This window comes from Anabrus simplex, chromosome 2 (genome assembly GCF_040414725.1).
Source record: "Anabrus simplex isolate iqAnaSimp1 chromosome 2, ASM4041472v1, whole genome shotgun sequence".
NCBI classification, from domain to species: Eukaryota; Metazoa; Arthropoda; class Insecta; order Orthoptera; family Tettigoniidae; genus Anabrus; species Anabrus simplex.
The window spans coordinates 310,789,638-310,808,499 of NC_090266.1; the positions used below are offsets into that span (position 1 = coordinate 310,789,638).

The 18,862-nt window shown below is 41.7% G+C and overlaps 1 protein-coding gene across 1 annotated transcript in view; it reads left to right on the plus strand.

Moving 5' to 3' along the window:
• Window positions 1-18,862, plus strand: part of Dph2 (Diphthamide biosynthesis 2) — a 183,223-nt gene that overhangs the window by 53,768 nt on the left and 110,593 nt on the right. Inside the window, exon 3 of the mRNA XM_067139051.2 lies at window positions 16,652-16,872. Coding sequence (XP_066995152.2) covers window positions 16,652-16,872 — 221 coding nt within the window. The remainder of the gene's footprint in view (window positions 1-16,651; window positions 16,873-18,862) is intronic.

The following is an 18,862-nucleotide window of genomic DNA, read 5'->3' on the forward strand; positions in this document are numbered from 1 at the left end:
AGTAACCTAACCTCGTAAGTAGCACGCCATAGACGTCTACCCCGGGCAGGACCTGCGTAAGTGCTCATGTTACGTCACGTAGTACTGCTTCTTTTTGTATGTCTTAATATTTGTTTTGTTTTGGTCAAAATGTCAAAAAAGAAATATGATGCAGTGTTTAAAAGTGCTTATAGGGAAGAGTTTCTGTGTTTCAGTGAATCCAGGAAGGGACCAGCGTTCACATTCTGTACTATATGTAGGTGTGATTTTTCAGTTCCACATGGCGGGAAGTGTGATATACTCAAACACGTGCAAACAAAAAAACATAAGAGTGTCCAGTGTGTAGAAAGAAACCAGAAACTGAACTTTTCATGTAAAAACCAAGATGTAAATCGTGTGACGAATGCCGAGACTTTATTTACGTCATTTTTCGTAGAACATAACCTGCCTGTAAATTGTGCCGACCACACGGAGCCTTTGTTTCGCAAAATGTTTCCTGATTTGGAAATCGGTAAATGATATTGGCGCGTAGCTGTGAGCTCGCATCCAGATAGTGGATTTGAATCCCACTGTCAGCAGCCCTGAAGAAGATTTTTTGTGGTTTCCCATTTTCACACCAGTCAAATGCAGGGGCTGTACCTTAATTAGGGCCACGGCCACTTCCTTCCCATTCCTAGGCCTTTTTCTCATCGTCACCATAAGACTTATGTATGTCGGTGCGACGTAAAGCAAATGGCAAAAAAAAAAACTATATTGGTGTGCTAAAACGAAAACAGCGGCTATCATTACAGAAATGTGCATGGAAAAAAAGAGCAAAAATTGTATTACATTTGCAGGTGAATGCCATTTCTGTTGCTACTGATGGTAGCAATAAAAGCGACTTGAAAATATATCCTTTTGTTGTAACATTTCTTAGGCCTGAACTCAATGAAATTCAGAGTTCTGTGCCTAATTTAGAAGGGGATGTTACTGGAGCTAACATTGCAAATCCTTTGCTCTCAACTTTTCAGGAATTTCTCATTCCATTAAATAACTGCCTAACTCTTGGTGCTGATAATGCTCCATTAATGATAGGCTAGAAGAATGGTATGGCAGGATGTTTGAAGCGGGAAAATAGTAACATAATCATCGTAGGCTGTTCGTGTCTTCTAATTGAATCGGTTATTTGGGAAACCACACGTGTGGCATTTTTGTCTTTTTGAGAAAACTAAAATAAAATGTGTTTTATTCCATCAATAATTGTTTTCAAGATCTGAAAAAAATTGACATGTTAAAATGGACATTTGTCAATGATAATGGCTCAACATTTGGAAGATATAGGTCTTCTTTGAATTAAAAAACAAATTAAAATATTTGCCCATGTGTTGTTTCTGCATAAAACTACTTTTTCAGAAACTGAATTACACTTTTTAAAATTTTATGCACATGAATATGATAGATAGGCACAAATATTTCACTCACTACAGGTCTGCTACATTAACATGAAAATCAGAAGAGTTCCATAACACTATTCTAGTCTTCTGCGTCTTCAACATCTGAGGGAATGGCACAAACCAGTTCTTTGCCATTTGGCTAATTGAGAATCTGACTGTAAAACTGTTCATAGCCACGAGTGTACATTTCCAGCTTCTTGAAGTCCTCTATGTTGTTTTTATTAATGTAGACTTTTCCTTCGGGTATGCTTTCTTGCTAGGAAGAGAAGAAGCACTAGCTGTTTTAGAAAAGCTGAAGGTATTTTGACACGGTCCATTAATGAATGCGTTGGTAACTACCTTCCCTTTCTTCTGGCAACTGTAAGAAAATTCCTTGAATGCAGAGATTTTGAAGGACACTGTATTTTCCTTGGGCACTCCCCTTCTAGATGACTCATCTGAGGTTGTAGACTTCTTATAGGAAACCTGCCTCCAGTCATTGAATAACAGAATATCGTTGGTCACTACTTCACAAATGCTGAACCTGTTCCTAATACTCGCTCGTTTAATGAGTTCACCATACTGTTTGGGAGTGTATATCCTATCTGCCCTTCGAATAACTCCTTTGATGCTGCCAAAGTCACGATCACAGTGTAGGAAGGAGTGTCCCCGAACATGGAAAAGGTGTTTGATTGATTCAAACTTACCATTGTCACATAAACATAATAAAAATCATACAACTGTGTTGTTTTTGTTTTGCTCTGCAGCCCCATCACTAAAATGCAAGAGTTTCTTCACAGTAGGGGATAGTTCATTTTCTAGGTAATCCAATAAGAAGGTGCACACTTCATCAGGAGATTTATGAGCCTGTCCCTCATGGTATGCATAAAATTTTGGTACTCCTGAAGAACGGCCATAAGTTACACATGGCAGTAGGTATAAATGCCTCTGGGAGTGGCGACTCCACCTAAACTTGCGTCAGATAAGGTTAGAATACCAATATAAATGGTCCGTTATTGGACATTATCAATTTTCCAGCTAACTCATTCCTGGTTGCCAGCATTTCATCCCATTGTGCTAAGTTGGGCTCATCAGTTGGCAAATAGCAGACCCACCAAGACACATGGCTAGTGCAAACCATGGAGGCCACTGCATAGGCTATTTGGAGCCACCGGCAGTGCCAATGCGTATGAGAGACTTTGTCTCATTACCAAAAATTGATGCCTGCCTGGCCATCAGATGATTATTAAAGTAGTGGAAAGGTGGAATTTTTAACATTATAGTTGTGTTTTTTACATAAGTGGTATGTTCCGGGCTGACAGTGAAGGGATGGCATGAAATGACATTAGTAGATGAATAAGTTTGAGCAGTGTTTCTAAAATAGGAAAGATCACAGTCTGAAGATACAGTTGGAATTCAAGAGGACAATTTGGGTCAAATATTAATTTATAAGAAGAGGAGTTGGGAATTGGAATAATTTACCAAGGGAGCTGTTCAATAAATTTCCAAATCCTTTGCAATTATTTAAGAAAAGACCAAGTAAACAACTGATAAGAGGATCCGCCACCTGGGTGACTGCCCTAAATGCAGATCAATGATGTGATTGAAGAAGCACCATGGACAGAAGAGAGGAAGAGATGGCTGAGAGAAAGAATGAAGGAGTACTAGGCAAAGATCAAAGGCAGGAAGCAGCTGAAATCAAATTAATGTTGTCCAGAGTTAACCAAAATGAAGGAAGAAGAAACTTAGATTGGAACACAGTTAAGAAGGAACAATGGTAGTTAGGTGGAGGAAGATGTAAAGGTACCATAAACACCCCAACCTGCTGGACGAGAGAATTTGATGACAACTATTTTGATGATGAAGATGATGAATCTTAAAATTATTTTCCCCAAATTAAATGCTGGTGTGTAGAGATTTGATATTATTCTACACGTATCGTGAAATTAGGCTTGAGAGGCTTAAAGAAACTGTGTTTTACTAAAAAATGAAGCTCAGTCTGATAAATAGATCAACGTGAACCAACTGTTCCCCTAGACGAGCTTATTACATATTTCTCTGAAGAATGAATCGCGTTTAAACCAATCAATCAGGCAGAATTAAATACGAATCAGCCAGCCATCCCTCCACTTAACCGTCCTCAATTTTCATTCCAAGAGGTCACTAGCAACCAAATTAAGAAAGTACTCTACTCTATTAAATCTAAGGCAGTAGGAGTAGATGACATTCCTATACATTTCATACATAATATAATAGGCGCTATCCTCCCGATTATCACACATATATTCAATTACTGTCTTAGAAATGGAACTTTCCCTGCACTCTGGAAACAAGCTAATGTCATCCCAGTGCCCAAGATAAACGATCCTAAACTAAGCTCTGACTATCGCCCAGTTTCTATTCTTCCAGCGCTTTCTAAGGCTTTGGAAAGACTGGTGTACGAGCAAGTATTGAAATATTTAAATAACTATTCTCTCCTTGACCCATTACAATCGGGCTTTAAGAAAGGGTACAGCACTGCCACGGCTCTCCTTAAAGTGACAGAAGACATCAGACTAGCTATGGAACAACGACAACTTACAGTACTAACGCTACTGGATTTCAGTGGTGCATTTGATACAATAGACTTACAGCTACTAATTAAGAAAATGGAATCTTACTTGTTTGACCCTTTAGTACTGAAGTTTTTTACGTCATGTTTGAAAGATCGGAGGCAGCGGGTGATAACTCGCGAAAGAAATTCAGAACGGCGTACAAGGAAAGTTGGCACGTCACAAGGTATTATTTTAGGACCGTTGCTTTTTACATTGTATATCAATGACATTTCATCTTCTCTAAAAACGTGTAATTGTCACCTATATGCTGATGATCTCCAAATTTATTACCATTGCAGCTTAAGCGAATTACCAAACGCAGTAAAATGCATAAATGATGACATGAAAAAACTCAGTGAATATGCTCTCGCAAACAGACTTCTCATAAATCCATCAAAATCGCAAGCTATCGTTGTCGGTTCCCAGAAGCTCCTACACAAGATCAACGATTTGATCATTCCTCCTTTACAAATAAATAATAGCACAATTCCGTACAGTAAAATAATGAGAAATCTTGGGGTGACTATGACTGAAACTCTAAATTGGACAGAACATATCAAAAACATAAGTCATAAGGTGTTTGCTACTCTACACCCACTGAAATTAAATAAAGATATTATACCAATAAACATGCGGCAAAGATTAACACAGACCCTAATTCTTCCTATCCTCGACTACTGTGATGTTATCTTGGTAGACGCTACTAAGGAACAAACTAGGAAACTGCAGTGTATTATGAATTGTTGCCTTAGATTCATTTTTAACCTAAGGTATGATGTGCATATTACTCCTTATTATCAAGCACTGCACTGGTTAAAACCTGATAAGAGACGTGAATATCGTATACTTGTCTTAATACACAAACTCCTGCATAGTAACTCTCCCCCAGTATATTTCATCTAAACTTCACTTCCTCTCTTCCTTCCATAATCGTAACACTCGCTCGGGCTCCACTTTAGATATTCCTCTTCACCACTCTTCTGTGTATAATAAATCTTTCATTGTAACCGGTTCCAGACTTTGGAATTCCCTGCCAGTAAGTGTCAGGGGCATTGACTCCTTCCTCAAATTTAAAATATCTTGCCGAGACTTCCTGTTGAGAGTTACCGATTGAAGTGTGTATTGGTGTGTATTATGTGCGTGTGATTGGTAATTGTAAAATTAAAAATTGTTTGTTAGTTTTATATAATGTAAACGTAAGGGTAGTTGATAAGTGTGTACATTGTAAGTGTGTGTGCAAGTGTCTGTGGGAGATAGAAAAGAGGACTGAAGTAACGAGCTAATAAGCTAATAAACTGCACATTGTGTGGGTGTGTAACCTAAGCTTAATTTAGGAAATAGTATAAGTAGTGTAATTAGTATAATTAGTAATAGGCAACCGTAATATTATTTGTTGTATTGTGGTTAAGTGTAAGAGAGGGCCGTGTGCCCTAACTTCGCCACATGAAAGAAGGCATAATAAATAAATAAATAAATAAATAAGTGATTACAAGGACACTATTGGGCTTGGTGTTTTTACTCTTTTTTTTTTTTTTTTTTTTTACTCCCATATCAGGATTGACAGAACTTTGTTGACTTATGGTTTGCCACGTATGGCGGTCGCAGTTAGATTATGTAATGAAATATTGATAATAATATACACCATGAATTAGGGAAACAACTGGGGATTTCATAGGTCTCCATAGTAAGTCTCAATTACAACATTTATGTTAGGATGTATATTTTAAAACTTGAAGTAACAACATTATGCAAAAGAAGGGAGAGGACATGAATTCACAACCATTTGAGAAAAGATTAACAGCGAGTAAGAAAAGATCAACAACTTTATGAAATGGAGTAACAACAACAAGCATTTTCAATGAGGAACTGAGCCACATTTGCAATATTGGAAACAAGTTATATAACCCAGAAACACAGTATTTGAAGTTTAAATTACAAGATGGCCTTACAAAGAAGATAAATTCAATGACACACAGATCTGAAATAATTTAACAAGAGACAGAACCCTAACTGAAGGAGGGAAACAAGACGGGGATCAGGTGCATGACAGTAGGAATTGTCCAGCGCAACACTTAATTAGAAATGTTTGTAGAAAACATGAAATCTAGTTCACAGATGATAAAGTTAATAGTCGTATATAAGTGTCCTTAATATTCCTTGCATACTGGTACCAGCAAAATTCATATATAAAAGCAAGATTTAGAAAGTGAATACCGTGCACTCGCAAACAGTTCATGGCCAGAGAGATTGATAAATACGGCCAAAATATTGCTCCAGAATATAGCCTGAAGGGCTGTGGGAACTAAGTCCTGAAATAAACAACTTAAAATGCCACTTTGCTCACCCAAGATCTCGTTGGTAAAGTCCAGCTGGTCTGGAGATAAACAAGAGAGTGTAAAACACGCGACGAGCGTAGGTTCTTCCATCACACTGGAGTCGAGAGCAGACTGAATTCCAGGTGGAGTGGATGGTTCTTTTATACAGACTGCGTGAGAAAAGACTAGAACATATCGAGAATCAAGATTGTTCCAGAAGGTGACGTTAGAATCACATGGCAAACAGTTGAGATGAAGAGTTGAGTGTTCAGATGTGTAAAGGCAGCAGGTGATGGCAGGTTGAAACAGCAGTCTGGAGAGCAGAAAATCAAGGTAAGGTAGCATTTTCTTGTAGATTAGCAGGAGAATATTACACACAAAGCTTTGTTCCATTTTATCACATGGGCATGCTTCTCTTGAGAGTGATTTCTTTGGTGAACAAAAATTGCATACTGTAGTTTAGTGTACTTTAGTGCCTCGAAGAATGGTATTTGATTCCATTTAGAGTATGTGCAGACTAGTGAAAGTGATCATTTCTCGGAGTATGCTTACTTCCTCAAGACCTCCTCTGAGATATCATACGTGTGATAAGAATAGAGATATGATTGCTGAAGAAGACAGAAAAAGAAAAGAAAGATTGAGCAACAGCTGAGAGATCTGGAGAAAAAAATAAAATATACAACTTCAGTGAGAAAAGGAGGGTATTGGGAGAAACCAGAAAATGAAATCCTCAAAAGAAAGAGAAGTATCTTTTTAGTATGATGTAAATATTCTACACTAAGGTAAAGCATCTTCTTAAATTTAACACTTTGAAGGCCAAGCTTTTAGCTTTTATCAATGTCCAGAATGTTTTCACACTATTTCCAAGAAGTTTTTCTAGCTAATGGAATTATATTTATTTACAGAACTTTGTATTTATGTACAATTACAAAGGGCACTAGGAAAGTTTTGCAATGTGAGTGAACGCTTTAGACGTTTTCAAAATAATTTCCGCCACACTCGATACACTTCTCCATACATCAAAACCAGTCACTGAACGAACTATGCCACTTTTCTTCGGTTACATTTTCACACTCTTGATCCCATGCTGGCAGAAGCTCCTCGTCGGATGAAGAATGCCGCCCTTTCAGCTTCATCTTCACTTCTGGGAAGAGTGCGAAGTCACATGGGGCAAGATCAGGACTGTATAGAGGGTGATCAAGCACAGTCAACCCTGATCTGGCAAGGAAATCCATTGTTACAATAGCACGATGTGCTGATCTTGGATGGATCTGCTTGAGAGCCTGGATGACCTGAGGCACACAAGTCTCACTGTACCATTTTGCAGTAACTGTCCTTTGTATTTCTAGCAAAACCCGAGTCAGGATGCCCCGTTTAGTGAAGAATACTGCAATCATCTTTTTCTTCACTGACCTTGACTTTCGCACAGCCAGAGGAGTACCCTCATCTTCAAACAGCCACACCTTGTTCTGGGATTTTTGTGGGACATCGTAATAATAAAGCCAAGTTTCGTCACCTGTAACGATGCTATTGATGTTACGCGGAGTCCCATTTTCAAACTGTTTTAGCATTTTTCTGCACCATTTCACTCCATGTGCCTTTTGTTCCTCTGAAAGTGAATGGGGCACCCAAAGGGAACAAACCTTTCTAACATGGAGATGGTCGTGTAGAACTGAATGAATAGCTGGTGCAGGTATGTGGAGGGTCTCTTCTACCTGCCGACATGTAAACCGCCTCTCTTGCTGCAACATTTTTCTCACAGCTTCAATGTTTTCCTCGGTCACTGATTTAGACGGTCACCCAGAACAAGGATCGTCTTCAACCCCAAAATTTCCCCTCTGGAACTCTTTGTACCAGCGCAAAATTGTTGTCTGATGTGGACAGTCTTTCCCCAGCACAGGAATCATTTCCTCCAGGCAGTGGTCAACAGTTAATCCACGAGCAAAATTGTAGCGGATAATTGCGTGATATTCACCTTTAGACCACACTGACATCTTAACTTGCTTTCAGTCTCACTGCTTGGTAACAACTGGTGTGAAGGTCGTGCCTTGCTGTCTTCCAGACCGGTTTTCACCCCTCTTTTCATCCCTCCCCATAACAGGGGTGTCCAGCCAACCGTTTTTGCATATTGCAAAACTTTCCTAGTGCCCTTTGTATAGTTTTATTCAAATAGAGGAACAAAGGGATAGGATAAATTTTTTAATACGTTATGGATTTTACAAAGAAACTTGACCTTCTGACTTTCCCAAGTTGCTGGTCATCATGGAAAACACAAATGGAAGACTCGCATTTAATTCCAGGATCAAACTGGTAAATCCAAATTTAATCTCCCAGACAGTGTCAGGGACATTATGAGAATTCCATTCTTGAATCTGTTGTAAACAAGATAAGGTTTACAAGAACACAACTTATTTATTTGCTTCACACAGAATTCTACAGTATGTACAAGAATAAAACATAAAATTGTCTTGAAGCAAAGTAGATGATTAATCTTGAGAGAGTTTCTGTTTCTATACACTATGTACACTCTGAATGTATTTACACTCACTGCTATCTTGAAAAGATAGTTCTTGGGAAAGATATAGTTTGTGATAGTTGAAAACTATCATTTGCACTAGCATAGATTAGCTAAGAGAGTTCCTTCTAACTTGAAGTGTCTGAGTTCATAAGCTTGTACTAAATGAAAGCTATGTTCACAATTAGAGAATCTAACATGTGTGTCGGAGCTTGAGTGAGCTTGGGGATGTGTAGCATACAACATCGGGGCTCGACGTGGATGAAGGAACGGGAAAGTGGAGTAGTGACCTGAGGTGAAACCTTATACTACCAGAATTCTGTCCACCTGGTCGAGACACATTTTTAAGAGGAGTAGCCTCCGTGTTCGACGTTCAGTGTATTCTGGAGCAGGACACTGGGGAGAATACTCATGAGTGACAGACAGGGAGCTCCTTATATACTGCACACGTCGTAACAGACACGCGCACTGAAGACTGCGCGTCGAGTCTCGAATGATCCACGCTTGCGTGCGTGCGGCTGGCTGGCTGGCGCCGAGCGAAGAGAGCGGAGGACATACAACACCCTCCCCTCCTAAATACGCCGATACGGCGTGAAGCGGCGGCGGCGCTGGTGGCGGCTACGATGCTGGGCAGGAGCTTCTGACGTCTCTGTTGTATTGTCCGGAGCTGTGACTGGGCGGAGTGGCGCTGCATCATCCTGAAAGGAACCCATGGTTATTAAAAGGTCTAAAGCTCGTTCAGCAATAGATTTATCTGGCTTAACAAGAGAATCAATAGCCGGATATGGACGGTAGCGCAGGCGTATCTGGTCCTGGTGGCGGCAAATGCGTTTCTCAGCAGTCTGAATCTCGTAGAGATGATGGCCCAAAGATCTGCGGATGACACCAGGTAACCAGAGCGGGTTTGACTTGAATGTCCTTATGTAGACCCTGTCGTTGACGGTGAACTTTGTTGGCGAGGTCTTAGGCTGGGCCGGAAGAGGCTGCAACAGAGAAAGTAAAGTTCTGTGAGGTCATCCATGGAGCTTTTGTGTGGGAGTGACATTATCAGTGCCGGGCAGAGTTCTGTAGTTGCTTAAGAGTTGTAACAATGCTTGGTCTTTAGTTAAGCCTGAAGAGACAGCTTTTTTCATACTTTTCTTAAAAGTTTGTACAAAGCGTTCAGCTTCACCATTAGATTGAGGGCGAAAAGGCAGTGCTAGGATATGGCAAATGCCATTATATGTACAGAAGTTCTTAAAAGCAGTAGCTGTAAATTGCGGTCCATTGTCAGAAATTAGGACTTGAGGTAAGCCTTCAGTTGTAAATATTTTCTGAAGAGCACGAATGGTAGCTTCTGTAGTAGTAGTCGAATGCATATCCACTACATAGGGAAAGGTCGATAGAGAATCTATGACGATGAGCCACATGGAATTGAGGAAAGGACCTGCGAAATCGATGTGAACTCGTTCCCATGGAGAAGTAGCAGGAGGCCATGAAGCTAGATCAGAAGACGGGGCATTCTGATTAATTTGACATTGTTCACAATGGTGTATGAGCTTTTCGATGGCGGCATCAATACCAGGCCAGTAGCAGTGTTGACGTGCCAGTTGCTTAGTGCGGGATATACCCCAATGACTTTGGTGTAACAAGTCGAGAACTTGTGTCTGTAGACTAGGTGGGATAACCACTCGGAAGGTGGTGCCGGTTTCGAGGAGTATAACTCCGGCACGAGTCGTAAGATGATGCTGAATACGATGATAAGGCGCAAGGTGGGCAGGAAGTTTGTTCTGAAGGTGCCAACCATTGCAGATGTAAGTACGTACCGTAGCAAGTGTACTGTCCTTATCCGTAGCTTTAGCAATGCAGGTAGCATCAATAGGAAAGGTGGATACGGTGTCTTCGAGTTCTATGTCGAACTGAAGACATTCGGATTCTTGAGAATCGAAGGCGGTATCAGGACTGACTGGTAAGCGAGAGAGGGCATCAGCATTACAATGCTGGGATGTGGCACGATAGGCGATCTGATAGGAATAATCAGAAAGGAACATGGACCATCTTTGAAGCTTTCTGAGGGAATGCTCAGGGATCTTATTACCAGGATGGAATAAGTGTACTAGAGGCTTGTGATCAGTAATGATCAGGAAATGGTTGCCATAGAGATATTCATTGAAACGGCGAATACCAAAGATGATTGCTAAAGCTTCTTTTTCTATCTGGGAGTACCGACGCTGATGCTCATTAAGTGTCTTCGAAGCAAAGGCGATGGGGCGTTCTTGTCCGTGACGATCCTTCTGGGAGAGAACGGCGCCGACGCCGTAATCTGATGCGTCAGTAGCTAGCGTGATGAGCTTGCCAGGCTGAAAATGAGTGAGTTTAACAGCTTGAACAAGGGCTTTGTTGATCGTTTGCCAGGCCTGTTGGCATTGCGGAGACCACTGAAATTTAACACCTTTTTTGCGTAAGGCGTTTAATGGAGCTGCAACTGAGGCGAAGCGGGGAATGAACTTGTTATAGTAGTTCGCTTTGCCTAGGAAGGATTGGAGCTGCTTGATGTTCTGTGGTACAGGCATGTTTACAATCGCCGAGACATTCCGTTCACTAGGTTGAATGCCATTTTTATCGAGGATGTGTCCCAGGTAGTGAACTTGCAGCTGAAAGAAAGTGCATTTAGCAAGATTCGCTCATAGGCCATTGTCTTTCAACTTCGTGAGAAGGAGGCGCAGATTATTGAGATGTTCTTGATGATCTGCGCCGGTCACAATAATATCATCAAGGTAGTTAGCACAACCGGGAATGGAGGCAGTGAGTTGAGCTAAATAGCGCTGAAAAATAGCCGCTGAGGAAGAGACGCCGAACGGGAGACGCTGGAGCTGGAGCAGTCCGATAGGAGTGTTGAGTGTGAGAAATTGCTTGGATTCTTCGTCTAAAAGTAGCTGTAGATAGGCTTCTTTAAGATCCACTCTAGAGAAGAATTGTCCACCAGCTAGACGACGGAATAAGTCCTCTGGAAGGGGAATTGGAAATATATCTGTGTCGATTTGTGCGTTGATCGTAGATCGGAAATCACCACAAAGTCGTACATTGCCATCAGGTTTCTTGATTACAACTAGTGGAGTGGCCCATTGACTGGAATTGACTGGTACCACTATTCCAGCTTCTACCCATCTTTCTAACTCCTTAGTGACCTGGTCTTGAAGTGCCAGGGGTACTGGACGTGCTTTGAAAAAGCGCGGCTTAGCTCCTGATTTCAGCTGTATGTGAGCTGTATAGTTTTTGGCAGTTCCGAGCGTAGAGTCGAAGACTTCAGGAAACTGCTCGAGGAGACCCGTAATATCAGAAGTAGGTTGCAAAGTAGATACCACGTTGATATTGTCATGAATCTGGAAGCCGAATAAATTAAAGAGATCCATGCCCACAATGTTCGATGCGGTGTAGTTGTTGACTACGAGTAGTGGAATGACCTTCCGAATTCCTTTATAACTGGCTGGAAGCGTGATTTGGCCTTTAATGTCAATCTTCCGTTTGTTAAATGTAACAAGCTGGATGTCAGCTGGAGAGCATGAAGGTGAACCTAAGTCGTGATATGTAGCCAGGTTAATGATAGAGACAGGTGATCCAGTGTCTAACTGAAAATCGACAGAGCGATCAGAGAATGATAGAGGAACGATGATCTTGTGAGAATTCTTGGTGGGAAGAATAAAGGTAATCGCCCACTACACCGCGCAGCGCAGCCGAGAAGAAAATTCCATGGTCTGCTTCTTGTGAAATGAAATGGCTTAACGCCCACTGCAGGGAGCCCCGCCGCGCCGTGCGGAACAAGCTTGTGGAATTTCCGCACCAGAAGCCCCCAAGGTTTCTGGAACGGAACTTTTTCCTTTCGGCCGCGCTTATATGGGCGAGGGTAGAAGGAAGGAATAACGGAAAGAATGTGGTTTTGTGCCATTTCGGCAGTCTTCGTGAGTCCTCGACTAGTGCCAGCACGCTCGTACCTTCACGCGATTAGTGGTATTGTGCACTGCACACCTTTCTCGGCGAAAGGTGATATTTTCTCGCTCTACACACAGCTTTTTTATTTGCTAGTTGCTTTACGTCGCACCGACACAGATAGGTCTTATGGCGACGATGGGACAGGAAAGGGCTAGGAGTGGGAAGGAAGCGGCCGTGGCCTTAATTAAGGTGCAGCCCCAGCATTTGCCTGGTGTGAAAATGGGAAAACACGGAAAACCATTTTCAGGGCTGCCGACAGTGGGGTTCGAACCTACTATCTCCCGAACACTAGATACTGGCCGCACTTAAGCAACTGCAGCTATCGAGCTCAGTACACACGGCTTAACTAGGTTCAATAGTTCATAGAATTTTTTCTTGGGACATACGAAAGCAGTGGGAAAATTTACTTTGGTCCTTTAGTAGATCAGGAAATAAATGGTGAAACTCTCCGTTCGTTTCCCTTTTCTCATAAATGTTGTGGGCCCAAACTTTTCTTTCGCGTTTTTCTTCTTCCTCATTTGCAAGTATCGCAACCGCAAATAATAAGTCCTCCTCGGAACTGGAACTCATATTTCTGTGTGAGCTCCACTTCCCCAACTTGAGAGAGGCGGCGCGGTGCGGTGAGGTGTGCTGTATGGGCGAAGTCTCAGAAAATGGCCCGTGGAATGTTCCACAAGCTTGTTCCGCGTGGCGCGGCGCGGTTCCCTGCAGTGGGCGATTACCTTAAGATGTATCTGATCAACTTCCATGTCCTGTCGGGGCTGTATATGCTTCGGGCGCGCTGCAGCAGTCTTAGCAGGGCGGAGCGAACTCTGACATACAGTCTTCATGTGTCCTACTTTATTACATCGTTCACAAGTGGCTTTGAAAAAACGACAGGCACGACGTTCATGATGTTTGAAACATCCTCTGCAGGAAGGCAGGAGTTGCGACTTACTCTTAGAAGTGGGCTTCCTTGGAGAAGAACGAGAGGGAACCGGGCGAGAATGCTTGGCAGAGAGCGACTTGGCTGCGCGGTTCAAGGTAGCAGAGGACTGGCGGGCTGGAGTAGAGACTTGAGCGACTTCGTGTTTAGAAGCTATTTCTGCCGCAGTCTTGGTAGTAAGTTCGTATACCGTAGCAATACGCTGGACGTCTTCTAAAGAAGGGTTACTCTTCTTGTCAAAACGAACTTTGTCCTCAGGAGTATGCAGAATGACCATATCCCGAATGAGGGAATCGGTATAGGGCGTACCACAACCATCCTTGGAACATATAAACTGTCAGGGTTTAGCTAGACCTCACAATTCTGCTATCCATTCAGCATGAGTCTGATGCAGTTGCTTCCTGCTCTGAAAAAATTTGTAGCGAGTGGCCACTATGTGCGGGGCTTTAGCATAGTGTTCCGTGATACGGGCCAAGAGCTGTGCGAATGGCACTTCAGAGAGTTGCTCCTCTGGACTTAATTTTTGTAGTAATTTGCACGTAGCATTGCTAACTGAACTGAGAAATAGTGCACATTGGCGCTTGTCATCCGTGACGGAATGGCATATGAAATGTTGCTGTAGGCGGGCGAAATAGGCTGACCATTCTTCCTTAGCCGGATCAAAAGCAGAGAACGGAGGAATTGCTGAGGGCTGTGTAGAAACAGAAAGAGTTTGCATAGCTGTGAGCAATGCCGCTTGTTGTTGCTGCATGAATTGCTGTTGTTGCTGCTGTAGAGCTTGCAATACGGCAGCTAGCTGCTCGGCTGTAGCCATGTTGAGATGCGTGAGAGAAAAGAACTTGTCTAGCAGCGTGTACTGAGCTGGCTGTAGGCGAGACAATCACCGGAACAGCTGGGAGTGTGTGAGAGAGCAAGCAAGCTGAAGCGTGCCGAACAGGTGCTGCGAGCGAGAGAGAGCCTTGGAATGTCGGCTGACTGTCCGTAGTTCGAAGGAGGCTAATAGTTGCACTGTAGAAAAGGCTGACTGCTGGTAGAGGCCGTACAGGTTCCAATGTGGAGTGGTGATAGTTACGGAGTATAGTGTCACTGTGCCAATGAGTGGACGATATCCTGTAAGAGTTTGTTGCCCTATCGCGAATGAGTTGACGACAGAATGTAATCAGTTTTGTACCTCGTTTCGAATGAGTGGGCGACACACTGACCACTGTTTGACTTCGTCGCCAATGTGTTGGTGGCAGATGGCACGTAGTTTTTTTTTTTTTTTTACCTCGTCGCCAATGAGTTGTGTTGTAAACAAGATAAGGTTTACAAGAACACAACTTATTTATTTGCTTCACACAGAATTCTACAGTATGTACAAGAATAAAACATAAAATTGTCTTGAAGCAAAGTAGATGATTAATCTTGAGAGAGTTTCTGTTTCTATACACTATGTACACTCTGAATGTATTTACACTCACTGCTATCTTGAAAAGATAGTTCTTGGGAAAGATATAGTTTGTGATAGTTGAAAACTATCATTTGCACTAGCATAGATTAGCTAAGAGAGTTCCTTCTAACTTGAAGTGTCTGAGTTCATAAGCTTGTACTAAATGAAAGCTATGTTCACAATTAGAGAATCTAACGTGTGTGTCGGAGCTTGAGTGAGCTTGGGGATGTGTAGCATACAACATCGGGGCTCGACATGGATGAAGGAACGGGAAAGTGGAGTAGTGACCTGAGTTGAAACCTCATACTACCAGAATTCCGTCCACCTGGTCGAGACACATTTTTAAGAGGAGTAGCCTCCGTGTTCGACGTTCAGTGTATTCTGGAGCAGGACACTGGGGAGAATCCTCATGAGTGACAGACAGGGAGCTCCTTATATACTGCACACGTCGTAACAGACACGCACAGTGAAGACTGCGTGTCGAGTCTCGAATGATCCACGCTTGCGTGCGTGCGGCTGGCTGACGCTGAGCGCAGAGAGCGGAGGACATACAACAGAATCTTTGAAGTATTTCTCAACTTCATTCCACCTAACAGATTTTCTGCCTTTCTGTAAAACTGTGGGACATCCATCTTGAACAAATATTTTTTCAGTCAAAGATGTTCTTGAAGAACCATAGAATCACTTTGTGATTTGATCCCCACATTTAACAGCAAATCTGTGTAACTGATCATTGGACCACGTCATAACATTTGCTCTACATTCAAGAATGTTTCCTTCAATACTGCCTTTAAGGCCCCTTAACATTTTTAGAGATTGTCATCCCAAGGTAATACTGGAGCACATGAAGGAGTGTGCGGTGTCTCATTTTACCCACTTTTAGAATCGTATAAGTAATAGTTTGCAAAAGCTTTCTTTCAGTCACCATAACCTTACTCAGGATACTGGCACATCAAAGACTTCAGAACTTAATTGTGTGGACAACAATGATAGGAGAGATTTTTAACTGTTATGCTTATAATATACTTGAATTTCTAGCCAAGGTATGCTCGAGGCCTCGTGTCTCAGATCTTATCTATTGACTGTTTATATTGGAGATCAAAACCTCAAACTAGGTACTTTTTAGCACTAGTCCTTGATAATTATGATGATTTAAAATGTTATCTTCCTTGATCTGTTTAAGCTTGTTCAGAGTAATATAGGAAGTGTGCTAAATATAAAATGTTCATCAGTTTCTTTTATAAATGTTGGGTCACATAGCTATCAGCTTACATTCGGAAGATAGTGGGTTTGAACTCTACTGTCGGCAGCCCTGAATATGATTTTTCTATGTTTTCCCGTTTTTGCACCAGGCAAATGCTGGGGCTGTACCTTAATTAAGGCCATGGTCGCTTCCTTCCCATTCCTAGACCTTTCCTATCCCGTCATCGCCATAAGACCTATCTGTGTCGGTGCAACATAAAGAAAATTGTGTTAGAAATGATTTCAGTTATAATTTGTTTTCTTTTTCCAGTTGCTGTGTAGATGAAATTGCAGCTCAACATATTGGAGCTGATGCTGTGATACACTTTGGACATTACTGTCTAAGCCCTACAGCCCGCCTGCCCGTGCTTTACATCTTTGAGAAAAGACAAATTGACGTGACATCCTTTGTGTCAAATATGAGGGAAAGATTCTCAGATCCTGCAACAAAAATACTACTGCTCTACGATGTTGCTTTTAGACATGCAATTGGTAAAATATTATTAATTTTTATGCTATGTCATATTGATAGCTATGAAATGCTGCAAAATGTCCTTTTAAATTATTCATCAAAGATGAGCCAAGTCGGTGTTGGAAAAGATGATAATCCTGCTCCCCCTCGTAATGGACATCATACCCTAGATCACACCATAGACTATAATTTTTTAGTACAACAACCCTTTTTACCTACTACAAATGATTTCCAAGTCATATAATCTATGCTTCAGTTATCAGTTATCAGGTGCATCAGTCCGTTGCAAAAAATTGAAATGAAAATGAAATAAAATTTTTCCACGGAGCAAGTAAACGTAATTCTGAAAAACAGATTGTTTTTCAGAATCCTTTTCAATGGTCATCTAATTGTTGAACTTAACCGTCAAATTCGCTAGCTAAATTTAAAAAATATTATTCAGTCATGCGTGAGAGGGGCATAATCGTAATGTAGATGTGGCCTTTTCCAGTGCACTCATATGTATTACTAGCCAGCCCTGTGGTGTAGGGGTAGCTTGCATGTCTCTTACACGGAGACCCCGGGTTTGATTCCCAGCCAGGTCAGGAATTTTTACCTGGACCTGAGGGCTGGTTCGAGGTCCATTCAGCCTACGTGATTAGAATTGAGGAGCTATCTGACGGTGAGATAGCGGCTCCGGTCTAGAAAGCCAAGAATAACGGCCGAGAGGATTCGTCGTGCTGACCACACTACACCTTGTAATCTGCAGGCCTTCGGACTGAGCAGCGGTTGCTTGGTAGGCCAAGGCCCTTCAAGGGCTGTAGTGCCATGGGGTTTGGTTCATATGTATTATATTACTTTATAATAAGAAGACATTTTGTAAATATATTTTACATATACACAGATTTATTCATAACGTGCAAGTTGAAAGGCAAGCCAACTAACACAGGAGTTTATTATTCAAGAAGTTACAGTAATGAAAAACTTGACAACACATTGCGAAGCTAAAACATTTTGTCTGCATGATCTTTTTCACAAGTGGGTCATGAAAATAACTCTGTATAGAATTCTTACTAAATCAGTTTTCTAATGTCCGCAATTTCCTTGTTATTAATGGGTAATTATCCATTATAAGCCTTACATGCAGGTAGTTGATGGCGTGCGCCAGCAGTTTTTGCAAAAGAACCCATCAGTCCACTTTTATGCTTGCAAAAGCCCTGGTTTCTCTGCCCTGTATTGACCATCACATATTTGGAAAAGTGAAATGACACTTTTTGATCTTCAGGAATTTTCGCTAGAGATCTTACAGACAGTACTGTTTTCTTATAGTACGCCGGCTATCAGCTCTTATAATCAGTAATGTCTTGAGTTTTCACCGTAACAGTACTGAAAGTTTTGCTGCCATCGGCAGTAAAATCATTAATCTCATCAGGAGTGTAGATCCTATCATACAGTATGTTCATATGAGACTTTTTGCCGTGTCAAAAGTACAGTCACTGAGCTCGATAGCTGCAGTCGCTTAAGTGCGGCCAGTATCCAGTAATCGGGAGATTGTGGGTTCGAGCCCCACTGTCGGCAGCCCTGAAGATGGTTTTCCATTGTTTCCCATTTTCACACCAGGCAAATGCCGGGGCTGTACCTTACTTAAGGCCACGGCCGCTTCCTTCCAATTCCTAGGCCTTTCCTATCCCATCATCGCCGTAAGACATATCTGTGTCGGTGCGACGTAAAGCAAAATAGCAAAAAAAAAAAAAAGTACAGTCGTATGGCAAGAACGAATGATCTCTATCTGGGAAATAGTGTAAAATACTTCCACCAGCCATCAGAAAAAACATGTAATTCATCTACACCATTAGGGATATTTTCTCTGAAATATTTGTCCATGAAAGAGCAAACTTCATTCGGTCCCTTAAGAGCATCCATCACCTTCATGGTGTGAGAAAAATGTAGCTTTACCAGTCTTCAGGTTGTAGACACAAAATTCAAACATCCAGAGTTTTCTATAATAAAACACTTCTTGAACAGGAATAT